At 42.9% G+C, this 27244-nt stretch overlaps 1 protein-coding gene across 6 annotated transcripts in view; it reads left to right on the plus strand.

The window, feature by feature from the left end:
* The window catches only part of aff2 (AF4/FMR2 family, member 2), a 538364-nt gene that overhangs the window by 39228 nt on the left and 471892 nt on the right, over nt 1-27244 (plus strand). For 2 of the 6 annotated variants that reach the window (XM_059651330.1, XM_059651331.1), the window contains exon 1: nt 12872-13095. The exons of 1 other annotated variant lie outside the window; for it this stretch is intronic. In XM_059651330.1, the coding sequence (XP_059507313.1) occupies nt 13007-13095 (89 nt within the window). In that variant the 5' untranslated portion in view covers nt 12872-13006. Of the gene's footprint in view, nt 1-182; nt 306-12871; nt 13096-27244 lie in introns of those variants that run through there. 3 more of the 6 variants (XM_059651335.1, XM_059651329.1, XM_059651332.1) reach the window with 3 other exon arrangements.

Raw genomic sequence — 27244 nt, forward strand, 5'->3', positions numbered from 1 at the left:
AGTTTTCATGATCACCCAACATTAAGTTAGTCTTGAACAAGCAGGTCAATTGTTGGGCTGCTCTGTATGAGTTTGACACTTCACTCAAGAGACTTATGGGCATGTTGCTTGGTTTTGGAAACTCTGTATCTGAAACAATTAGATTTGCAATTCTCATGTGGTAAATTCGCAATGTCTTCTAGCTTTGGCCAATCAGGAAGGACCAGTGCGGCTATTGGACATTATTGGAATCTATCACCACTCAACAGGGCTGACTCGATCGGGCCTGATTACTTCACCTTGATTTGACCGGGATGTAGAATCAGGTACAATGTAAAAATGAGTCATTTCCCTTAAATTTACTTTTTTCCTGCTTGGCAAGTTAGCCGAAAAATTGATTTAAGAGTCCCTCACAGAGTATAGTAGACTACTGTAGGGGTGGAGTGGATGCACTGGGGAACAGCCAAGAAAACCTGACCATATCCACTTGCTGACAGAAGATGACTTTGAGTTCTGAGGAGTGACACACCTTTTGTTTGAACATTGCAACACTAAGTTTCTTCAAAATCAAGGGTCAGTTTTGCATGTTTGTATGAATGTAGCTTTGCCGTCAGTTTGCCATTTTAAATGCATTACTTCTGCTTCTTTAGCAGCCCCTCGGGTTTGCGAATGATTCGCTGTCACTCCAGTTTGATGGGCTTCATGATGATTATTAAGTCCATTGCATGATCAGCAGACTCTGCCACATATCAGCCAGGCTCTGGTGGTGGGGTAAGGTAGCTGAGTTAGGGTTAGGTTGTACCACTGTCTGAGGTTTCAACGCCACCTCTGCACAAGTTTGTCAAAGACTCCTGTTGTGTCCAGTGCATACCCAAATGAGCCTTGTCCATTCTAGGTCACAAATTGTGAACTCCCATATGAGTCAGTGGGAGTGCATGACCTGCTCAGAGATGTATTGTGGACATCCTTGAAGTGATAAGACTATAAGAAATAGGGGCAGAAGTAGGCTGTTCGGCCCCTTGGGCCTACTCCACCATTCAATAAGGTCATGGCTGATTCGATGTTCCTCAAGTCCATACTCCTGCCTTTTCCCTGTAACCCTTGATTTTGTTATTGATCAAGATTCTATTGTTCTCGGCCTTAAATATTTCCATTGTTCACATGGGAGCCTCCTGCTAGCAAACACAGGGGAATCAAGGGGATAGGGCAGGAAAGTGAATATGAGGAATGTCAGATCAGCCATGATCTTATTGTATGCTGGGGTAGGCTCAAGGGACTTAACAGCCTACCCCTGTTCCTATTTCTTACTGTCTTATGGTCATAGTTGCTATGAGAGCTTAGGGAAAGGCACTCAAATGTCACCCCCCACGCTGGGTTTCAAGTGATTAGCACCTCGATGCTAGACAAGAGAAAATATTTTTAAAATATTTGTTAATGGGATATGGATGACATTGCTGTGGGTCTGGAGTCATATGTAGGCCAGACCAGGTAGCGATGGCAGATTTCCTTTCCTAAAGGATATTGGTGAACCGTGTAGTTTCATCCTGACAATCAGCAACAGTTTCAAAGTCAACATTTGACTCTTGATTCCAGATTTTTATTTGATTTAAACTTTACCATCTATCATGGTGAGATGCAAGCCAATGTCCCAAGAATGTTACCTGGATCTCAGGTTTATTAGCTGAGCGAAAACACCACGAGGATATTGCCTTCCCAGTATTGTCTTTCTTGGCAACATCTCTTACAAAGGCTCAGTGCTTTGAGGTGTGTGCTGTGGGTTACCCAAGTCTCTGAAGCAGATAGGACATCGACAATTCATAAAAATCATAATATTGGAACGAATGGAAAAAAAAGGCAGCATAAACTGATTTATTCTTGTTGTTTTAGCACTTGCATTGTCAGTCGCCAAGTATCTTTATCAGCTTCAATGTTGAGTACAAATGGATGACAGATAATTCTTTTTGCCATGCAGGACACAACAAAATTGGGCAATTGGAGGTGCAATGAATCCTCTACAATCCAACTGACAACTAAGTACGATATATCTTGGCCCTAAATATATGAAGCAATTATTTTTTCAAAGGTTATCCTAGCTCAGTAAAGTGAAATTTAAAACATAATAATGTCCGACTGTGTTCACAGCCATCAGAGCTAAGATCTTTATTAAAACAGACTTAAACAGTCCCGGATCTGAAAGATGTTTGCAGAGAGTAATGCGGAAAATTATGATTTAGTGTGATTATTACTTTGTTTGATGATACACAGAGACAGCACAAGCAGTCAAGCTCTCTTTAACCAATTTTCATTCCGATGTGACAAAGATGGATGGAACACTGTCCTCTATTGTTCACTAGAGAGTGAAACTGTTAATGAGGTCATTACCTCAGCCCAGGCAAGTGGAGAGAATGGTGAAATTACCATCAGTTTGAAGCCCATTTTAAGTCACATTCAGCCACTGTTCCTGCCAGGAGCCACTGAAGCAATGGCTCTTCCCCTCTCTGTCGTAGTATCATTTGCTTCATCTTCTCCCAATGATTCCCTTGCTGTGTGGACTTTTACTGGTACAGTTTTTGCCTGCACATCTTGGCAAATTTCACTGCCTCTGGTCCCTCCCCAGTCCAAGGATCAGTGCTGCTGAAGTTAGTAGATAACAATTAGCTGTGTGACACTTGTTGAACAGTGAGGCAATTCCTATTAGGTGGCACAGTGGCTCATTGGTTAGCACTGTTGTCTCACAGCACTCGGTGCCTGGGTTCAATACCACCTGTGGGCAGCTGCCTGTCCTAAATTTGCACATTTTTCACGGCTTTCCTCTAGATGCTCTGGTTTTCTTCAAAGATGTGGCTTAGGTGGATTGGCCATGCTGAATTGCCCTGTACGTCACAGGGACGTGCAGGCTGCTTTGGAGGATCAGTGCAGACTTCCTGAGCTGAATGGGCCTTTTTCCACTCTGTAGGGTTTCTAAATTCCTTGGGGAATCAAAGATGGGAGAAAGGATGTCAGATTAGCCATGATCCAATTGAATAGCAGAGCAAGCTCAAAGGGCTGAACAGCCAACATCCTGTTCTCCTAAACTTGGCCAAAGATGCACATATTAAGATGGACTTTAAACAATGACATAGGGAAGGGAATTCCAGAGTTCAAAGGCTCAGCAGCTCAAAATCAGTAATGCTTGGAAGAACACATGGAGATCTCAGAGGAGTGTAGGCCTCAGAGACTGGGATAGGCAAAGCCTTGTTGGAATTGAAAACATGAGCAAGATTTTAAAACCCATTTCAACAATCTGCACTGAATTCATGCAGAGAGCAGTGTCACAAAAATTCTGTAAAGAGGTCAAATGCAAATCTCATCAAAGTAGAGAAGGAAGGTTAATACTTTGCGTGCAGAATCTTCATTGCAACCTTCTATTTTTAGCTTTGGACTGTGAGTTACCTTCGATGTTGAACAAAGAAAGGCACAGCATTCATTTTCTGATTCTCAATTAGTGTCGGGAGTTTATTCGAAACCAGCAGATCTTGTGTGCTCAGGTCCCAAATGGATTTCTGCACATAAGCTGCTTGTGACCTGCTGAGACTGGTCAGAGGCTTGTGGTAAATGTTTGTACTTTGTAGGCAATGGCTCAGTGACTTTCTTTTAAAAGAGACAAATTTGCATTTGTAGCAATTTGGGTCAGCTGGTGTGTGACACAGAACTGCTCATATGTTATGGGGTAGAGAGTCATAGAGATCTGCAGCACAGAAAAAAGGCCCTTTGGCCCATCAGGTTTGCCCAGTTGGAATACAAACCCCTCACTATTCTCATGGCATTCTCCAGCACTTGGCCAGAACCCTGTGTGCCCGAGACATCTAAATGCCTAAGGTTTTTGCCTCTACTACCCTTACAGGCAGTGAGTTCCAGATTCCCAACACTTTTGAATCCCCCAGTCTTTACCTTTATTTATTTATCTGATTATTGATCACTCCATCAATATCTAAAATTTATAGCCAGGGACGATAATGGGGCAAAACAAATTCTGCGTGGGTAAACTGCAGCAAATCCTGGAGTTTCAAGCTCATGCTTTCAAGCATAATCCAGCTAGTTTACATGATAAATCATCTACGGTGTTTCCCAAAAGCACATGATATAAGGTTCCAACACATTAGAGATGGCAGCCCAAGATACCAGATTCAGATCCCTGCTTGGCAAGTCATGGCATTAAAATTGTTATGGAGCAGAAAAATAGGATTAGGATGGGCAGCTAGGGCAGACATGATAGGCTGAATGGCTTTCTTTTGACCGCGTTGCAACATTTCTACAGCTCTTTGGTAGGTTTATGATTCTTGGACTGGCACCAAAAGTTAACCAAGAAGAAAAGTGTTGTTAGCTTATACTGAAAGAAAAATCTAGCAGGGTTATGAATGTGGTTTGCAGCCAGTTTGATACCATAGGTCCCATACTTTGTGATTGGCTGGTTGCGACCTCAGAGCAGACAGGAATGGGCTGCCATTACTATACCACTGGTATTGGGGAAAACAATGCCAACTCACATGATCACTTCATAGTACCAGCCAACTGAGTCAGGACTTAGATCTGGGCTGGTTTCCTTCTCGAAACCTGTCCAACAAAGCTTGCAGGCACAACTCTGAAAATCTCCTTGGAGTGTAGCAGCACTGACGTCAGTGACTGGAAGACGCTTGTTACCAGTCATGCAAAATGGCGACAACTTGTCCATCCATCCAACCACATCATGATTTGAGTCCAAATACTGAAATGATGAGGCAAAGCAATGGCAGAGAAGGAAAGTAAGGAAGCAAACCCTGCACTCTTGGTCCTAGTACCTTGTGGACGTCCTGCCCCATGTGCTAAAGATCTGCGGATTGAAAATTAGCCTATCCACTCACATGGTTTTTTACACAGAGGGTGGTGGGTGCTTGGAACTTGCTGTTGGGGGTGTAGTGGAAGCAGACAGGGTAATGACCTTTAAAGGGTATCTTGATAAATACATGAATAGGATGGGAACAGAGGATACGATCCCTGGAAGGGGAGGGGATTTTTGGTGTGATGGGCAGCATGTCAGTGCCAGCTTGGAGAGCTAAAGGGCTTGTTCCTGTCCTGTAATTTTCTTTCTTCTTTGTTCTTAAGAAGACCCACAATGGGAGAAAAGTGGTGTTGTTCCTATGTATCTGCTACCATTGTCCTTCCAGATGGAGGTTGTCATAGGTTTGAAAGGTGCTGTCTGAGGATCTTTGGTGAATTTCTGCAGTGCATCTTGTAGATAGTACACGCTGCTGTTACTGAGCGTCGGTATTGGAAGAAGTGGACATTACTGGATGTGTTGCCAATGAAGACGTTACTTTGTCCTTAATGGTGTCATCTTCTTGATTGGTGTTGGAGCTGCACTTGTCCAGGCAAGTGGGAAGTATTCCATCACACTCCTGGCTTGTGCCTTTTAAGTGGTGGATGGAGTTTTGGGAGTCAGGAGGTGAGTTACTCACTGCTGTATTTCTGGCTTCTGAGCTGCTATTATAGCCATGGTGTCTATGTGATGAGTCCCATTGAGTTACTGGTCAATACTAACTCTAAGGATGTTGATAGTGGGATATTCAGTGAATGTCAAGTGGTTAAGTTGTAATACTATTGGTGATGGCCTATGCCTGGTATTTGTGTGGCATGAATATTACTTGCCAGTTGTCAGCATGAACCTAGACATTGTCCAGATCTTGTTGCATTTGAACGTGATCTGCTTCAGTATCTGAGGAGTCGTGAATGGTGCTCAACATTGTACAATCTTCAGCAAATATCCCCACTTCTGACCTTACGATGGAGGGAAGGTCATTGATCAAGCAGCTGATGATATTTGGACCTAGGACACTACCCTGAGGAACTCCTGCAGAGATGTCATGGAGCTGAGATGACTGATATCCAATCAACACAACTATCGACCTATGTACCAGGTATGACTTCAACCAGTGAATAGTTTGCTCCCTGATACCCATTGATTCCAATTTTGCCAGGGCTCCTTGATGCTACTGTATGTCCAATGCAGCCTTGATGTCAAGGGGTGTCACTGTCACATCGCCGCTGGAATTCTACTCTTTTGTCCATTTTTAAACCAAGGCTGCAAAGAAGTCAGGAGCTGAGTGGCCCTAGCAGAGCCCAAACTGGACATCAGAGAGCAGGCTAAAGGCACCGCCATAAACATTCAGTTGCTCCACCACCAACATGCCTTGTCTGAGGTTTGTAGCAGCGACAAGATGCAATGCAGTAAGTGTCCTTTGACCACACCTTTGAAAACTGTGACCTCTACTCACTGGGGCAGAAGATGCATGGGAATGTCACCTGCAAGTTCCCCTAGAAGTCACTCACCATCTTGACATGGAACCATATCCCAATTTTTTCATGGTTTGTTTGAAAACCCTGGAACTCCCTTCCTATCAGAGAAGCATAGAATACATAAGGACATTCAGCCCTTTGAACCTACTCTTCCATTCACTATGATCATGGCTGATTCTCCAACTCAGTGCCTCTTCTGGCTTTCACCCTTTTGATCCCTTCAGCCTTAAGTACCAAATCCAACTCCATCTTGAAAACAAAAAATCCATGTTTTGGCCTCAATCACTTTTTGTAACTGTGCTAATGGCTGTGCGAATGTCCCTACCGTCAAGGGGCATTGAGTGATGAACAATAAATGCTGGCCCAGGCAGCAACACCCGCATCCCAGAAAGGAATAAAAACAAGCCCAGAGCCTGCAGTGGCATACATACAGGATTTTCACTCCAACAGTTAGTATTGGCAGATTCAATGTTCAATGTTGACTGGAAACATAATAATCTGAAATTGGAGAGGAAGGATGCACAGGTGCAATTTTAAATAAACTTGTGGGTCTAGTTTTATATGGTTTATATTTTGACAATGTTACTGACATCATTTGTCCATATAAGCAAATGTTATTGTAGAAAAGAATCTGATTCTGTGATCTGAGCTGGTTGCAACTTTATCCAGCGACATTGGGTCATGTTGCCATTTGTTAGACCAGCATGTTCCAAATGGAGTGTTGTAAAAACATTGGGATTCCCAAATTTCTGATGCATATTCCCAAGAGTGAGCTTTCTGGCCAGGGCCATCACTTGTAAATTCACCTCGTGGAAATGATCAGTTGTCATTGTATTGAATGGCTGGAGGGCTGAGTGGCCTATCCTTGCACCAATTTTCAGTATGTCCATCACTGATCTTTCCTAATCCACCTGTTCAGAGATATTATTGTGGAGTAGGTGGGATTTGAACCAGGACCTCTTAGCTCAAGGTACGGCAAGAATCGTCGTTAGCTTATTTCTGAGTTACAAGCCCAGTGACAAAAACAAAAGTTGCTGGAAGAGCTCAGCAGGTCTGGCAGCATCTGTGAAGAAACAATCAGAGTTAAGTCCTTTTGTTCCTGGTTTATAGCATCTGCAGTTCTTTTGGTTTTTACTAGTCCAGTGACAGTGCTACAATTCCCTCCACATTGTTACCATGACAATGAACTGGTAAACACTGGTTGTCCTGTGGAATTGCCTCCAGCTCACTAGTTATGGTTCCCCAATAACTTTGATACCAACCTTTCAGCACCTGAGGTTTAGGTTTATTTCAAAGGGACACTTTCTAATATTCCACTGTTATCCTCTTTCCTGTACTGCTGCTGAAAATCGAAATGCAAGTTGACTTTGCAAATGGTTAGTTAGAAAACCGCTGTACGTTGTGTGATACTTGGTCAATGAGGAAAGGGGATTGCCTTAGGGAGAAAAGGTTCATCTGTGTTGCTCATCAGCTGTAACACTTAGAAAGATGTCAGTGCCATGTAATCTTGACAATTCCAACAGATGAGCTGTTGACAGGCATCTGGAAGAACTCATTTTGTTCCTCGCTGTTTGTGAGACAGAATGCAGTAAGTTCACTGAATTGGTCATGAATCAAGTACATGTAATAGGGAGAAAAGCCACTTTCTCCACCCTCTGTCAATCTCTCAAATTAAACTGAATTTTAGTCACTAAGTGCGGTGGAATTTGTCAAACATTTGAATGACAAAGATAGGAGGTTTCTTGCGGTGCAATGGTGGTGCCCATCCCTCTGGGCCAAGGGAGTCAGGTTCAAGTCCTGCCTGCTCTAGGTGTGTAATAACATCTCTTAACTGGTTGATTAGAAATTAGATACTTAAAAAGAACGACAAAGACAGAGGAAACTTAAATGCTGCTTTTCCCTTCAGAGGCAGCTGATTGTCAGCAGATTAAGCAAATGGTACGCGGTTGTGTGCTAAAATACATAGCTGAGCGAGTCAGTGATTGCCTTTGCCAAGGCCTCGTTGAGTGATACTGCAACATATACCGTGTTAAGTGCAATTGCTTTCCTTTTTACAAATCGGCAATAATATGATCACATGTCTGCCAACTCAGGTCAGTGTAAAAGATCCCAGGCAACAAAAGGAATAAAAAGATACAATATGTAAACCAGCATAGATGAAAAGGGGTGGGTGGAGGCTGGCATCGAGCATAGGTACAGGTGTGGACCTGTTGAGCTGTATAGCCTGTTGCTGTGCTGCAAATGCTTTGTAACTCTTCAGAGTGTTTTGAAGAGCAGCAGGGGTGTTGTCACTGGTGTTGTGAATAAGATTTACCCCTCGATTACTGAAGCATTTGTCACTTTGCCACTCATGTGACCTCTCTGAGTTCAAATTGGTTGTGCATTTCTGCTGTGACGGCAATAAGTAGACTTCACAAAAGGACCTCCATTGGCCAGAATGCACTTTTGGAGTGGGATATCTGGAAGTGCAACTCTTCATGGCTGAAGAGTGGGTAATTGTGCATTTATTTAGCAAATTATTGCATTCTGCAAAAATCCACCTGAATGTTTGGAGGAAACCTCATGTGAAATTGCCAAGTCGGAAACCGATGCAAGCAGATTGTCTGGATTTTCAAGCCCACGTAAGTTTTGCACGGTCAGAAGGGAGAGGTCACATCCAGAGTGAGACACAGCTCAAGTGAGTATGCACTTTGGTGAATTTAGAGGTCAAATGGGAATTTGGTGCAGAAGGGTATAGGTGCTTTTTGTTTGCTTTTTTTGGCCCATAGTTTGTGAGGCCTGTTTTGGCAGGATAAATTAAAATTCAGGATCAGGGCCCCAGCACAAAACAGTGTCATCTCAGGTAAACAGTAAGATCATTTATTGGTGATAGCTATCAATTTAATGATCTATAATAAGTTATTTTCAGATTGAAAGTATGTAGGAGAAATACAAGCTACAAATTAAAAGACTAATTTGATTTTTTTTTAAAAACCAAATTAAGAACTTCAGGCATACAGATAAGGGATAACTATGAGAAGGGGACAGTCAACTCAGAACTGAGAGTGTTGTACTTAAATGAACACGGTCTATGAAACAAAGTAACTGAGCTCATAGCACAGAGTGAAATTGGCAGGTGTTGTGGGTATCACTGAGACGTGACTGCAAGGGGATCAGGCTGGGAACAAAATATCCAAGGATGCATGTCCTATCGATAGGACAGGCCGACAGGCAGAGGGGGTGGGGTTGCCTTGTCAGTAAGAAATGAAATTAAATCGAAAGCAAGAAGTGATGTAGATTCGGAACTTGTAGAATCTGTGTGGGTTGAGTTGAGAAACTGCAAAGGAAGTATGACCCTGATTGGAATTGTGTACAGGTTTCCCAGCAGTAGTCAGAATATGGGAAGAAAATGAGTCAGGAGATAGAAATGATGTGTAAGAAAAGCACTATTACTGTAATCTGTTGATGGGCTGGGAAAACCAGGCTGGTAGCAAATCTCAAGAAAAGGAATTTGTGGCATGTCTACGAGATGGTTTTTTTTGGAGCAGCTTGGGGTAAAGCCCTGTAGGGAACAGGCAATTCCGGATTTGGTGATGTTTAGTGAGGCAGACATAATCAGAGGCCTTAAGGTAAAGGAACGCCTAGGGGGCAGTGACCATAGTATGATAGAATTCACCCTGTAGTTTGAGAGGGAGAAGCTGTAATCAGATGTAACAGCACTACATTTGAGTACCAAGGGTTGGATGATGGAACTATGGCGAACAAGAGAAGTCAGGGAAAGCAGAAGAGCAAAAGAAAAAGCATCCATTGAGAGATAGATTAGTTCTTGATTCTTAAGGAGATCAAGAGTTATGGGGAGAAGGAATGGGAAAGCAGTGGAAAATATATCAATCATGACGGAATGACAGAACAGACTTGATGGGCTGAATGGTCTAACTCTGCTCCTATATCTTCTAGTCTTAAGTTGTGTTTGTCCATAATTGTGTCCCCAGATCCATACAGAGATATCACTCAGCCTCTGAGGAACAGGATATTAATCCATACCCTGTCTGACCTACATACTTTGAGTTGCTAATGCTACCAGGCTTAGTGGTTATTCACTGATGAAGCACAGCTTCCCTTTCAGCCCCTAAGCCCTCTCCGCAGCAAAGAACTTAAGAAATATGAAGCCAGATATGAGCTCAGGGGCTGTTCTTTAATCATTCACAGGATGCGGGTGTCACTGACCAGGGCAGTATTTATTGCTTATCCCTAATTGCCCAGAAGCAGGTCAGAGTCAGCTACAATGCTGTGGATCTGGAGTCAGACATAGGCCAGACCAGATAAGGACAGAATTTCCTACTTTAAAGGACATCAGGGGCTTTTTTATTTGCTCCTGACAATTGTCTAGAATTTCATCATCATCAGTAGACACCTAATTCCAGATTTTTCTTGAATTCGGTTTCCACTATCTGCCGTAGTGGGTTTGGGCATTAAGAGACTCATGATAATACCACGTGGCCATCACCTCCCCTAACTCCCCCGCTCAGACCCCACCATAATTGATAGTTTAACTTGACCCTGTCTGCAACAAGTAGATAAAGTGCAGGCGGAACTTGCAGTACTGTACCTAGAGAGTGCTGTACTGTCATAGATTCCATTTTTAAGATATGTTCAAGGAGGCCCCACCTGTCTTCTCAAGTAATAGATCCCCTTGACTGGTTTCAGAGAGGGTGAGGATATCCCATTGTCCTCTCCAATACATCATTGTCCCACTGCCCTGTCCCTCAACAGTCATCACTGAAGCAGACAATATGGTGATTTCCATGTTCCTGCTCCTGGGAACTTGCTGTAAAAAGAGTTGCAGTTGTATTTTTCCACATTACAGTAATGACCACTCTTCAAAGTGGATCATCATTGTTTGCAAAAGAATGCCCCCAGGGCTGTGAAAGGCGCTACAGAAATGCAAGTCATTCCATACAATAGGTGTTGTTAGCATTCTGGGATGAGAATAACAGGCTGCCTAATGTTTTAAGTTCACAACTGAAGGATGTTTTTATTGTAGACTTGCTTAACACTGAGCAATTGTACCTTCATTTTCAAAATAATTCATTTTAAAATGTGTTGGAATGAAAGGGCTTTCAAATTTATCATGGGATATTGAATATTCTATCACCACTCACATCAGCTTATATATTTTTAATGTCACGATTTATTACTGTGTTTCAGCGTGCTCATCACACAAAGTAAACTGACAACCTCACAAGAAAAATGGTGCAGTCAGTCAAGATCGGGCAGTGTTCCCTCACCATTCAACATTTTGATCAATGTCGTCGTAATTTGATTTTGAAATGAGCAGCAGAGAGAGAGAGGAGCTAAAGTAACTGACAGTGCTCGGGATGATGGAATGCTGGAAAAGAAATCTAAATAACTGTGGATGCTCTCAATCAGAAGCAAAAACTGAAATTGCGGGAAATGCTTAGCAGGTCTGGCAGCATTTGTGGGGAGAAAACAGAGTTAGTACTGCCAGAGCTGTTGAGTTTTTCCAGCAATTTCTGTTCTTGTTTCTTATTGAATGATAGGGGTCTGTTTGTCCCCATCTCCATTAACCACACTCCCCCCTCCCCACTTCCCAGCACACAAGTTCTGCTGCATGTACCCTGCAGAGGTGCAGCAATTAAAATTGGTGGGGATGTGTGAGATACTCCGAGTTGCAGGAAAGCAGATCTCTTGAAGGGTTGTGGAGCATGGGGAGGAAACAGAGATAGGGACGTGCACATACAAAACAAAAATGGGAATCGCTGGAGGTACTCAGAATGTCTGGCAGCGTCTGTGGAGAGAGAACAAAATTCATGTTTGGAGTCCAGTGAAATAACTTGAACTAACTCTTCAGATACAGGCACCCTGTCACCAATCACTGTTTATTCACAAATACATGGCCTTTGACAATAGGAACAAATTACTGCAGATGCTGGAATCTATGCTGAAAACAACAAATGCTGGAGATCACAGCAAGTTAGGCAGCTTCCATGGAGAGAGTGCAAGCTAGCGTTTTAGTCTCTCCCCATGGATGCTGCCTGACCCTGTGTGATTTCCAGTATTTTTTTGTTTTCTGCTTTTGCAAATAGCACACTGTCTCTCACTGACTCAGAGTCTCAATATCCCTGGCATTTATTCTTTCATGCCAGCCAGATTTCCCTGATTAGACCACATTAACAGTCCCGATCAGGGAATTCATATTCTGAGGAGGGGGTCACTCAATCTGAAACATTAACTCTGATTTCTCTCTACAGGTGCTGCCAGACCTGCCGAGATTTTCCAGCAATTTCTGTTTTTGACTCTGATTTGCAGCATCCGTAGCTGTTTCGGTTCAATACTCTGTGAGGTCCAGCTGGCTAACCTGGTTACAGCCCCAACATAAGAGACAACAGGCTATAGAGCTGGATGATCACTGCAGACCAAGCAGCATCAGAGAGGCTGGGAAGCTGACGTTTTGGGTCTGGACCCTTCCTCAGAAAAAAAAGGCCTAACATGCGAGGGTACAATTACAACATTTAAAAGGCATCTGGATGGGTGTATGAATAGGAAAGGTTTGGAAGGATAAAGACCAAATGCTGGCAAATGGGTCTAGATTGATTCAGGATATCTGGTTGGCATGGACAAACTGTACTGAAGGGTCTGTTTCTGTGCTGTATAAATCTATGACTCTGACTTCAGATGCCAGACCACTGAAGGATCCGAACGTAAGGATCGGGCCATGATCTCATTGAGTGGTAGAGCAGAACTGATGGGCCGAATGGTTTCATGGAGCACAACCTGTTGCCAGTGTTGGTCAGCTAGTGGCAGGTAAGCAGAGCTGGATGAGAGTTCAGTGGAATTCTGCAGGAGTATAGCTTCACTCAGGCTGCAGTGTGGGATGTACCAGCAACAGCCTCATCCAATGGCACAGTGTCAGGTTACAGTCTATCTCCCAAGTTGGTATCACAAACAGTGATACCAGGAGTGGTGACAGCAAGCTGTCCCGTGACTCGATCAGGTGAGGGGAGGATTGTAGAATGGCAAGGAGGAGGAAATGCAGTCATTTCCTTTGAACCGCTGTGCTTTCACTCGAATCACAATTTCCCTCTGCTGCCGAGTGCTTCAGAACACGGTATGTTATATGCTCCCTTTAATTTACTTGCTTTTAAGTGTCGACACTTTGTGAGAGGCATGGGTTAGAAATGCATCTTTTGCCTTTGGGGCTGTTGGGAGCTAAGTGTTTTTGTTGCTGATATGAGAGATGACACATCATGTTATTCTTACTGTGTTTCCAATCGCCTGTGAATATATTCTGAAGCTGTTCGTTGTGTCATTGAGGGCGTGGGTTAGTCACAAGCTATGGATCAACTCCTAACGGTGATCAGTACACACAACGGCCCAGAGAGCAAATAATAATTACACTCAGTGAGCACGCTTGTTCCTTTCTGATTTACGAGCTTTTGAAAAGACTTTACGCGAGAATAAAGAAACCCAGTCTTGGATTTCGGATGTAATGTATCTGTAAAAAGGGGGGGGGGTTATTTTTTTAAGCAGGTAAGGTCTGAAATGGAATGACTTGTGGAAGGTACAAGATGTAAAAAATTGCGCCTTTTCGATCTCCTCCACTGCACATCGTCTCTTGTAAGAATCGAACCTGCCCGCTTTTTTTTCAAGAAGTACCACTGACAAGTTCTTGCAGAGAGGTCTCAGCAGATCAAGGGCAAATTCGCTTCTAGTCTGTTTTTTTGGGGGGGGATCTCATGATCAGTTAAAATAAACTGGAAATCTGGATTTAGAGCAGAAAATGCTGGAAGCAGTCAACAGGTCAGAAAGCAGCTGTAAAGAGAGAAGCAAATTTAATGTGCCATCAGCCAATAGGAGCAGTATCTCTCGGTCAGCCTTATCAGGACCTGTCAGAATCCTTTCATTTACACTTCTATCAAATTTCTCATTAATCTCCTATGTCTCAATAATTCCAGTTTCTCCTACTTAACTTTGTAACTCAAATTCCTCATCCCTGGAATAATTCAATGAAAGCTGTTCTGCATCCTCTTTCAGAATCTTACATCCTTCTCCAAGTGTAGTGACTGGAATCCAATGCAACCGTTTAGTTGCTTTACAAAGTTGCAACATAACATTCCTGCTTTTTTGCTTAATGTTTCTCTCTATAAAGTCTAAACTCGGCATGACTTTATAATTGTTCTCATAATATGACCTGCCAGATTCAAAGGTCTTTGTAGATGAGCCCTTAGACCTTTCCTTCCTAAACACACTTTTAACACTTTTCAATTAATTCTATATTTCCTCTCCCTATCCCTTCTGCCAAAGTTCATCATTTCACACTTCTCAATGATAAGCTGCAGTTGCTGCTTCCCTGCCCATTCTGCTGGCCGATTTATGCTCTTTTTCAGTCAATTAGTTACATTCCCACTGTTTGTTACACTCTTTGGTGTAATGAGCAAGTTTTGAAGCTGTGCCGTGCATTCCAAAATATCTCTCATGTTTTCATATCAAATAAAAAAAGGTTCACTATACTGACCTTTTGTCGCCACAGTCTGCCATCCACTGGTCTGAAAAATAACCAGTTGTTTTGCCGAAACTGATACTGACCCTCCTATGAACCTCAGTTTTGATAATCAGCTCTGTACGTGGTTATTTGTTAAACACTTTCTTAAAATCCAAATAGACATCATCCTTTGAGATCAACAACTTTCTCTGTTACTTCATCAAAAATATTAAATTGGATTAGTCAGGTATGACCTGCTCTTTACAAATTGGTCTCGGGCCTCTTTAATAAACTTAAACCTCTCCAGGTGCCTGTTGAATTTCCTCTCTGATTCATGTTTCTACATCCTTACTGACCACTGGTGTTCAACTGAATGACTTGTTACTACTAAGACAGCACCTATACCCCTTCTTGAATAACATTTGCCACTTTACAACCTGTTGGCACTTCTTTCTGATATAGGAAAGCTCTTCCACTCTTTTTCTTCCACTGCCTTCAGTTAACGAAGATGCCAGCTATCTCGATGAGGTAACTTATCTTCTCCAACAATAGCCTTCAATGTAGAAGATTATTTAACAAATGTATGCATAAGATAATGTGTAATGATTTCTACATTACAGCAATGACTCTGCTTCAACAAAACCTCATTGATGGTAAAGCACTTTGGAAATGCTCTAAAGTCACGAATAGTGCTATATAAATGTAGCCTTTTTTCTGTTAACAGTCTTTCACAGATATACATCATTGCATCAGACGTTGTTTACCCAACACTGTTTGCTCCAGGGAAATGACTGCTTTTTACACGTGGCAAATGCAAGTGTTTCTTTCCGTTAAACAGCTGTGAAGATTGCAATGGCACACCATTGTTATTCCCACATTACCTGGAATTTATTTTAGGCCCTCAATTTAAGCTGTGCTTGAATCTTGACGAAATATATCATTCATCGCCTCCTGAAATTTCAAGTGATGGTTCTCCTCAAAATGCTACTGAGTCGTGGCAGTTGGAGCTGTGGTTCAAATGTCAAAACTGTTGCCTCTGAATTTTGAAGTTTTTAGTCCGAGTCCTGGAATCTTGGAGAAAAAGATCCAGATTCACTGTATGGAGGGAGTGCCGTGCCTCTGCAGTTGCCGTCTTTGAGATGCATTGTTAAACTATTTGCCCTTTTTAGATTGACACTAAAACTCCTGAGCTGCTATCTCAACCTTGATAAAGCACTTAGCTAAGCATGATAACAGTAGTGTGGGAAAGTGGGACTAGTGTAGGTCATAGTATTTTTTGTTGGTGATGCAGATCTGGTGGGCTGAAAGATCCCTACCATACTGTATAATTCTAAAGACTGAAGAATTATTGCCAGTGAACTAGCATTTGATATATATCCCATAATCAACATCATACAAAAAAAGCCTCTTGTTTATTTTCATGCGTCTGTTGGTGGGATCTTTCTGTGCACTTATGAGTTGCCAGTTGTCTTGCATTACAAAAGTGATCACGCTTTAACAGTTCCTCATTGGGTGGACAATGCATTGGGTGTGCTGAGGCCGTGAAAGGCATTAAGGAAAGACATACCTTTTTAAATTGTAGAAGTGGTCATGCAGTGGGCTGCCAAACGTGATGAAGAGTCAGAGATAATGGGAACTGCAGATGCTGGAGATTCCAAGATAATAAAATGTGAGGCTGGATGAACACAGCAGGCCAAGCAGCATCTCAGGAGCACAAAAGCTGACGTTTCTGATGAAGGGTCTAGGCCCGAAACGTCAGCTTTTGTGCTCCTGAGATGCTGCTTGGCCTGCTGTGTTCACCCAGCCTCACATTTTATTATCTTGTGATGAAGAGTCAGGTGGTTGGAACAGATAGGTCTGGTTCGCTAATGGTGGTGATCATGTGCCTTGGCCAGCCACAACTAGAGCTTGCGAGTTAACATTCTGTTTTGGTAAGTGGCTGGTATAGAGTGGAAAAACATGTGGAAGTGTGTGGGCACCTATTACTCATATTCCAAGAGCCACCAAGGTACATTGCTTTTTAAAGTAAACAGTTTGTGTGTAATTACCAGGACAGTGGCAAAGCAGAGACTCTGTAAATACCAAAAAAGATTGAACAGGCTGGAAACCCTGTTGTTTCCGAAGAGAAGTAAAAGCTGAGGAGTGACAGGCAAAGTATCATTAAGATTAAAAGGGTTTGATTAGGTAATGGGAGGGGGAGACCAAAATTAGGGTTCAAGAATGTAAACTAGGCGGGCATAAATCTGACAGAGAATTCTGTGGAAGTCTATTTCCTCAGAGTGCTTCAAATGTGGAACTAGTAACTATATGGAATAGTTAATGCCAATGTATTGATAGATTTCAGTGGAAGCTAGAGAAGCTCATGATGTGGAGGTGCTGGTGTTGGACTGGGGTGGACAAGGTCAGAAGTCACACGACACCAGGTTATAATCCAAACAAAAACCAAAAGATCAGCGGATGCTGTAAATCAGGAACAAAAACAAAGTTGCTGGAAAAGCTCAGCAGCTCTGGCAGCATCTGTGGAGGAGAAAACAGAGTAAAAGTTTCGGGACCGATGACCCCTCCTCAGAATTTTTGCTGAGCTTTTCCAACAACTTTGTTTTTTGTACCAGGTCACAATCCAACAGGTTTTTTTGAAATTACAAGCTTTCAGCATGCTGCCCTTTTATCAGATGATGTGAAGCGAGCACCCAGGCACAGAATTTATCGGCAGGGAGGTCAAAAGGTCATACAAATGGTGCAAGCAGTGTGTCAACAGACCGAATAATAGGTCTTTGCAGGTGATCAAGAGTGTCGGATGGTGTGAGTAAAGTGTCAACAGCTAAAATAACAAGCAAAGGCACACTTATAATCCAATTAATTGAGGCAGAGAGATGATTACGAACAAAATTTTAATGTTTTAATTTATGTTGTTGTAATCATCTCTCTGCTTCAATTAATTGGATTATGGGTGTTCCTTCACATGTTATTTTTGCTGTTGACACTTTACTCACACCATCTGACACTCTTGACCACCTGCAGAGACCTGTTATTTGGCTTGTCGATGCTCCGCTCGCACCATTTGTATGAATGTTTGAGCTCTCTGATTATAAAGCCTATGCTTTCACTTCATCTAACCAAGAGGCAGTGCGACACAAGCTGTGATTTCAAATAAACCTGGTGTCATGAGATATTGACCTCAGATAAGCTCATGAGGGAGAAGTGGTTAAAGTGATAGTGAGAAAGAAGGGAAGGTCAGAGGACACTCAGTTGCAGTGTCATAGAGTCATACAGCACAGAAACAGACCCTTCGATCCAACCTATCCATGCTATATCAAAACCAGTATTGACTGGCTGGGCCAAATGACCTATTTCTACGCTGTAAATTCTGTGTTCAAACTTAGGTATATCTTATATTTATAGCTTCAAGTTTTGGTTTTCCCTCCCTGTTCACACAATTGGAAATATTTCCATTCCCTAGTGATCTCTATCACATCCTCCTTAAGGTTATCTCTTCTCATCTCTTTTTCCAAGAGAAAAGTGGCATCCTCAGGGTGTGGCATCGTTCCTTAATCCGCTTTTCTTGAGCCCAGGAGCCATTAACTGAACTGTGACCTTTGTCTTAATTTTGTTTTTTTTAATTATTATGTATGACATATGTCGTTAATGTATGTGCTGTGATGCGTCAACTTATAAAACAATACTTTTTGTGTAAAATACATGTGACAACAAATTTCTGTTCTAATCTGTTCTTCTTTCACTGATAAATGTAGGCCTGCAGTGAATTCTCTTTCCCATCAGGGCATGCACGGTATAATTTATAGAAATTCTGTGCTTTGACTTTTATTTTTTTGCTACTTCCCTTGTTCATATTTCTCTCCATCATCATGATTCTTTTTCTGCATAAATCATGCCCGACCACAACTCCCCTCACGTGCATACATACATCCCGTGGCTCCACTCTGCATTTACTATCCATGCTTTGTCTGTAAAGCTTCTCTTTAAATCATACATCGTCCTCCAGAGGTCCTGTCAGCTCATCAGAGCGGAGAAGACATCATTAGGTGTGCCAGTGATATATTATGGTGCTTGTGTGGCTATCAACTATTTGCAGTCATCCTCAACAAAGCCATGTGCTGTGACAGCTCTGTTTGAAGATCTGTGAAAAGTTCCAGGAAATAAAGACTCTTGTATGTACGTGTGAAGAACAGATTACAAAGGTTGCAAACTAAAATGACGTTAGCAGCTAGATACAGGGAGATTGGTGTTTATTTTTCTTTCTGCCCAAGGAATGGATGGAAACAATTGGCTAATGGTTTGAACATGTAGGTACATAGGAATAGATTGTGACTGCCCGAGAGAATTGTAGAACCCCCTATAGTGTGGAAACAGGGCCATTGAGTCTGCACCGACCCTCTGAAGAGCATCCCACAGCCAGACCCGACCCTATCCCCATATTTCCCATGTCCAATCCACCCAGCCTGCACATCCCTGGAAACCGTGGGCAATTTAGCGCGGCCAGTCCACCTAAACGGCACCTCTTTGGACTGTGGGAGGAAACCGGAGCACCCGTGGAAACTCACACAAACACAGGGAAAACGTGCAAACGTCACACTGACAGACATCTGAGGGTGGAATCGAACCCAGGTTCCTTGTGCTGTGAGCTAAATGTGCTAGCCTCTGTGCCACCCTGTACTTTGACCTGGTTTTGTTCTACCTAATAAATATCCTTTCATCCCAGTTTTGAAATTTTCATAATTATCCTCCAGTTTCAGTGACATTGTGGGGGAGGGAGTTCCAGAATTCCACTGCCCATTTTGTGAAGTTCTTCCAGATACCACCACCTCATGGTTTAGTTCTAAGTCTAAGACTATGTCACATCGTCCAAACTCAAGTTCCAGAAGAAGTACTTTCTCACAGTCTACCCAAGCAGTTAAGTTTGTTATCTAAATCTGTATGTATAGGTGCAAGATTAACTATTAAATAGTTCTGTATGAGACACAGTAAACTGGGATGTTCTGATCAGCTTTGTTTTAAAAACAGAAGAAAATGCCACCATCATTGCAAAAATAATCCAGTGGAAAGTTTCAGCTCATTGATGGAAACCATGGCAATCCAGCCTGTGGAATGAAACTGGTTAGCGTTGAATAACTTTGTGTGAAATTGATATCTTGAAATCTCACGTGGGAGGGCCAAAACGGATGAGCCCATAATCCCAGTGTGGAAAAAAAACCTAGCATATCCCACTATGACTTCACTGGGAGTAATTACTCTTTGCTGGAACCACTTGAGTGTGGGATCTGCCTGCACAATTTCTGTCTCTATTAGAATAATTCCCTTTATTCATTTGTGAAAAATAGGCATTGTAGGTAAGGACAGCATTTGTCACTGCTCCCTAATTGCCCTTGAACTGGGAGGCATGCTAAGGGCTTTGTCAGAGTCAACCCCTATTGCTATAGGTTTGGAGTCACATGTAAGCCAGACCAGAAGATTTCCTTCTCTAAAGGTGTTTCATTACAGCAACCAGTCCTAGTTTCTATGTTCAGCATCTGACAAAAGCTTCCAATTCCAGATATCCAGGGTAACAGGGATAAGGAGGAGTCTGGGTGGCATGCCCTTCAGAGAGTCGGTACAGACTGATAGACTGAATGGCCTCTATTTGCACTGTAGGGATTCTACAGTTCTATATATTAATTGAATTCAAGTTCCATTAGTAACCATGTACTCAGAATGTAAGCCTGAGCCTCTCAATTACTACCCCAGTGACAAAACCACTACCTCCCTCACTTATCCACGTTAGAATCATACAGAATTACCCATTAACGAATGACACTATTGGCCCATCATGTATGTGCTAACTCTGGGAAAAATATATCCAGTTGGTCCCATCCCATTTGGTCTTTAGTCTCAACTCGGCAAATGTTCCTTTTGCAAAGATTAATCAAATTCTGTTTGGAAAGTTAAATCTGCTCCCACCGTCCTTTCCAGCAAAGTATTCCAGATGACTGTTCAAAAAGAAAAAAAAATGTCCTTATCCACCCACTCTGTCTTTAGCCAATTATCTCAAATCTGTGTCAGTTAGTTATCAACTCTCCTGCTCAAGTGGAAACAGTGTCTAATTCTGGCAATGCAAAAAGTAAAAGTAGTAAACAGTTTGTCACCTGGTTTTACTTCTGCAATTTCATATGATTTAGAGTTAGTTGCATAGGGGAGATTTCACCATTAATTGTGATCAAGCAGGTCCCGTGTAAGATGAGTTAATTTGGTTGAATCCCATGAAGGAGTTGATTTTCTGTTCGTCTTTGGAAGGAGTAATATTGAAAGACCAAATTGGCATTCCTTAAGCCAGATAGATTTACTCAAGGTGCCATTTGTGGATGAAATCTTCTGGTTGAGGGGTTGGGAAGCAAGAAGGGCACTTAATTATGCAGGATATTGGCGCTACAGAACTCAGCCGCCATCTCACCTCTGCCTGACTTGAATACCAGGCAGGAAGGTCATCAGCCTGATCCATTGCCAGTGCGAGCCTGTGAGTGGTCGTGTGGGCCCAGCACAGATCTTGATCAAGGCCAGCATGGAAGAGAGTGGGCCTGGCGGTGACCCCGAGTGAGCCCTTACTTAGTCTTCTAGGGTGAGCACAGGGCCTGGCATTGGCTGCTACATTGGTGCGGTAGGTCCAGTGGCGAAAGATGGCACCCGCGGGTTGGCGACATTGTCGTTAGTTGGGTCTGGTACTGGCGGTGATGAAGTGATTGCGGATGGACATCACAGCAGCATTGAGGTGGGCCCAGCGATGAGAGACATGCCTCCAACGTTGGTGGGTCTGGTGGAGGAGGCAGTGCGGTGGTGATGGAGGAGAACTGGCCCGGTGGTGAAAGATGGCACCTGAAGATTGATGACTTGGACATGGATTGGATCCGGTGAAGACAGCAATGAGGTGGTGGAGGAGGGATAGCCATGCAGCTGTCATTGATGTACTGGCTCACGACTGATGGACTCTCCTCAAACCCTTATCTCTCATTATTTATCCTTATTCTTAAATTATTCAAAATGGCACCAAATCATGGTAACAAATGAACGCTTTTCACCGTATTTTATTGTTTATTACCGTAAAATATGTATGACAATAAAAAGCTTTCATTTATTCATTCATTTCATTCAATTAATTTGCACTTAGGACCACTTGGAGGACCAGGACTGTTGCTCTCCAAGTGGTATAACAGAGAGCCATGCCTTCCAACTGGCAAACTATTATGGACCAGTCAGTTTGGGGTGGAGGTGATCAGTGTCACCCTCAGTGCTTCCATCAAGTAATGTTCTACATAAAATACTGATTCATTAGCCAAGGGAAGATGGTGTGTGATAATCAACTGGAGGTTTCTTGCTGTTGTGTAACCTGAAGTCATGAGACTTCCTGGGGTCCAGAGTCAATGTTGAGGACTCCCCAGGGCAACTCTCTCCTTACTGCATACCACCACCTCTAGTGGGCCCGCTGTGATGCTGTAATTTTGACACATGCCCTGATCCTTTCGTAAGGAGAACCCTGAAGGGCTGACAGGGCTAAAGTCATTTCTTACTCCTAGGTTATTGTTGGCTGGTGCGCATGGTTTTATTTCTTTGGTAAGACTTTCTCACAGGTGATGTACAACTGAGTGGCTTGCTAGGGCATTTCAGGAGCAGCTAGGAAACACTGCTATGGATCTGGAGTCATGTAGAGACCAGGTAAGGATGACAGATTTCCTTCCCAAAACGGCTTTAGTGAACAACACAAGTTGATCAACAATGGTTATATGTTGAGTTAGAGTTGACTTGAGTACCAGTATTTTACTGTATTCAAATTTAGCCATCAACTCCCATGGGATTTGAACCATTTGGCTTTGCACGAATTAAAATTACAGATGAGAGTCTAGCCTTGCTTCTGAGTCTCTTTCCTACATCTTTCCATCGCCCTCAACTCCACAAATGTGACACCTTGGGTCCTCGGGATGTTTGGTTTCTCCCAACAGCAGCTACTGCTTTCCAGGTGGCGCTGTTGAGTGTGGGAACTACTGGCCTCTGATTGGCTGATAGCTCTCACTGGGCACAGCTGCTGATTTTTAGCAAAGCTCCAGCTGCCTCCTTACGAACAGTTGATTGCAAGAACATACCAGAGGCCTTGCGCTGAAAATTCAGCCCGAGCACTTTGCCACTTCTTAGCCAGCAAGTAAAAAATTAATGAAGAGTGATGATTTTGGCTATTGTCAAATTGGCTATTTTGGCCATCTTTTCCCTTGATTGTTAGAAGGTCATGGGTCAAGCCTCATTCCAAAGACTTGAATCCAAAATGCAAGGTGATACTCAAGGATGTTAATTTGCATCACCACCTTGTTGGGTTAGACAAGAAACCAAAACATCGTTACCCTCTCATCTTGCCATTGCAACTTGCCGTGTCATAGTGCCATGCGATTGTGCCTGTCTCCAAAAACGTCACGGAATTTATCCTGTTTGTTCTAGCCAGTATTTATCCCTCAATCGACATTCACTGGGAGAAACAAAAACAGATTAACCTGTGATAATAAAGTGTGGAGCTGGATGAACGCAGCAGGCCAAGCAGCATCTTAGGAGCACAATGCTGATGTTTTAGGGCCACACGGTGGCTCAGTGGTTAGCACTGCAGCCTCACAGCGCCAGGGACCCGGGTTCGATTCCAGCCTCGGGCGACTGTCTGTGTGGAGTTTGCACATTCTCCCCCTGTCTGCATGGGTTTCCTCCAGGTGCTCCGGTTTCCTCCCACAGTCCAAAGATGTGCAGGCTAGGTGGATTGGCCATGTTAAATTGCCCGTAGTGTTCAGGGGTGTGTGGGTTATAGGGGGATGGGTCTGGGTGGGATGCTTGAAGGGACGGTGTTGACTTGTTGGGCTGAAGGGCCTGTTTTCACACTGCAGGTAATCTAATCTAATCAACTCCACACTTCGTTATCTCGGATTCTCCAGCATCTGCAGTTCCCATTATCTTTGAACAGATTAATCTGGTCATTATTATCTTGCTGACGGTAGTTTAGCTTAATTGGCTGGGTGAATGATTTGCAGTGTGTGGTGATGCTAAGAGTGTGGGTTCAATCCCTGTGGGTGCATCACCTGAGGTTACCATGAAAGATTCTCCTTCTCAGCCCCTCTCCTCACCTGAGGTCTGGTGACCCGCTAGTTAAACTGTTACCAATTGTCTCTCTCTAATGAGATAGCAGCCCTCTGTTCCAGGTGACTGTACTTCTCTCTTGCTGTTTGGCACACCTTCCATGTGGTAGTTGGCTGCAATTTTCTCTCCGTAGCACTTCAAAAGTGTAGCATTGTTGGCAGAATGTTTGGGACAACCTGACTTTGTGAACGTTGCAAGTATAAATAAATGCAAATATTTTGTTTACATTTGTAAGCATTGCTGTCTTACTGCTGATCGTCTTCCACTTATGTGACTCACGTCCCTCGTTAGGACAAGAGTTGTCACAAAAAGACAAATATCAGGAAGATGGATCGGAGAAGTTGAAGCCCCCGATTTGAGGGTTTCAGAATTGTGAGTGGGCGAGATAGAGTAGCTAGGGCAAAGTTGTTTCTACTTAGAAAAGAAACAAGAATGAGAGGAGCATAGATTTAAAATGATGTGTTAACGAAGCATTGTGCTGTGAGGAAAAAATCTTCTTCGCGCAGTGAGTAGTTTTCTTATTTTAGTTCTTCATTTCTTTATTTTTCTACTTTTATGCTAAGAAGACCAGTTCTGAATTTTTAACTTGTTTCTTTGTTTTTGGAACTGAGATTTTGTATCTAGGTACTTGCTACCTAAGTGGTGCCTTACATGATGATGTTGCACTCTTTTCACTATACTCTTGTACCCTGTGCTTGAGTACACCTGACACTAAAATCTAAACCTGGTTAGGCTGTGGAATGCATTGCCTGGAAAAGTGTTGGAGGTAGGTTTAATGGAGGCATTCGAGAGGATATTGGATGGCATTTTTTGAATAGTAATGCTGCGCAGGGATATGGGGAAAAGGCCGGTGGTAATAGAGCTGGGCTAGCTGATAACTCCAGTGCAGATGCAATGGGCTGAATGTACCATAGTAATTTTTTTGATTCTGCGGAGTTGTCAAAATTTGGAATGTTTTGCCTGAAAAGTGGGAGTTGGTTCCATGAATAATTCTAAAAGGTAGTCGAATAGTTTCTTTGCAGATATGGAAGGTGTAAGCCTATGGAGAAAAAGAGGGATTGGGGGACCTAAGAGCTAGTAGTGACTTGATGGGCAAAGTGGCTACCACTTATGCTGTACTTTCCAAAGATCCGAAGTTGGAGTCACTCAATGACTGATGAAATGTTCTGCACGACTTATTTAGCCGAAGGCCTGACTATCCAACCTACAGTTACAACTGTCAATGTGAAGACATGCAGATAAGCAAATAAACTGTAGCATTTTAGTATTTCACACTTTGGGTTGTAAAATATTTGCATCAGTGCACCTGGAATATTTATAAGATAAATGCCCTGGAGGTTGGTAGTTAAGGAAATGATCTCATGTTACATTTGCAGAGACAGTGCCAGACACTTTGTACAGTGTCAAAATTTGAGCAGAAATTTGCTCATAGGTAAGTTTATAATTGCCTGAAGTTTGGTCGTGCTGGCTGAAATGAACTTTTAGCTGCTTTCAAACAGAGAATTTCCACAGTAATACTAACTTGCACTTGCATGGCACCTCTGACACAAGGATGCCCCAACATACTCTGCAAGGATGTTGTCATTGAGCCCAAAGAAAGGAGATCTCACAAATGGAGATGAGTTGATTGGCCAAGAAGGTGAGCTTTAAGCTTTGCCTTTGAGAGTGGACCCAAGCAGAGATTTGGGAGGAAGTGCTAGAGTTTGGGACTGATGACTGAAGGCATAGCCACAAACTTCAGTATGTAAGGAGGGCAAATGTATAAGGGGTCAGGGTTGGAAGTACAAAGGTTGAGGCCTTGAGCTCCATATAATGCGTATGGGGCCGACGTCTTCAGGGGTAAATGAACTGTCCCTCCACCACCCCCCCCCCCCGGCTCCCAATAACAGGGCCCATAGATTCAAGCACCAATCAACCATTTAAAGGCCCGAATGGCGAGAAGGTACTTGATTTTACTGTTTGGGTTTTGCAGTGTTGGGGTTGCAAGTGGAGGATGGGGGATCCAGGCAAGGAGATGGGTTTGGCTTTCAGTAGTCAGCTCTTTTACCCATCCGTCTCCATTTCCCAACCCACCCTAGGCTGGGGGCAAATGGCGCCCCCCCTCGTTGGCATGCAGATTGCCATGATTTCTCAGCTGGGCAAATAACAATGTTTCTCACATGCCAAGGTTATTGGCAATTTGAGGCCCTTCAGTGGTTTATACAAAAGGACCTTATTTGGCAGTGAGTCACAAAAATCATGGAATCTTCTCAAACAGCACTTAATTGCTGAGCAGCAGGAAAAGGGGCAGATTTCTTTCTAGGGTTAATTCACCCAATTAATTTGCCTTATTCTGCCTCCTCTGTGTAGGGGATAATCGCACCCATAGTGTTTTGGAGGAATGAAGGGCTAAATGAAATTTGAGAGATAACATAGCACAAAAAATAACTATGAAAAAAGCTCTCAAAGTGGACATCGAATGTGATATAAATCCACACAATCAGAAGACAGTTAGATTTTTTGACCTTTATTTGCACAAGGCTATCACTTTTTGTGTTAATGATACAATCTGACTGAGTTAGGTTAGACACTTCCACTATAGATTTTTCTGCATTTCATTAACTGCTGTGTTATTTTCATCCCATTTGGTGCTCCCTTTCTCATTGCATCTGCACTAACTGTGGCATTGTGATCACACCACTGGGCTGGTAATCCAGTATCCCAGTTTAAACCTCAGAGGACATGAGGTTTGAATCTGACCCAGTGATTCTGAAACTTAAATGCCATAAAAAATCTGGAATTAAAGCTAGTTTCTTGCTTTTTAAAATTCATTTATGGGAGGTGGGAATCATTGGCTAGGCCAGCGTTTATTGCCCATCCCTAATTACCCAGAGGGCAGTTAAGAGTCAACCACATTGCTGTGAGTCTGGAGTCCCATGTAGACCAGTCGGGGTAAGGATGGATTCTCTAAAAGACCTCCAACGATAGGTTCATGGCCATCATTAGACTCTTAGTTTCAGGTCTTTGTTAATGGAATTTAAATTCGACCATCTGCCGTGGCAGGATTCGAGCGCACATCCCCAGAACCTTAGCTGGGTCTCTGGCTTAATAGCCTGGTGAATTTTGATTTAATTATTTATTTGTCACATGTTCTAAAGTGCAGTGAAAAGCCTTGTTTACGAGCAGTACAGGCAGATCGTAGTAAGCACAGGATGTACAGATCAAAAAGATTTAGACAGAGGTATACCGGTTATATTTTACAGGGTGTGCTCGAAGCGAGATCAGTGTTAATTGAGGCTCAAGAGCCCATTCAACAGTATGATAATGGCTGGAAAGAAG

This window comes from Stegostoma tigrinum, chromosome 15 (assembly GCF_030684315.1).
Source record: "Stegostoma tigrinum isolate sSteTig4 chromosome 15, sSteTig4.hap1, whole genome shotgun sequence".
NCBI lineage: Eukaryota > Metazoa > Chordata > Chondrichthyes > Orectolobiformes > Stegostomatidae > Stegostoma > Stegostoma tigrinum.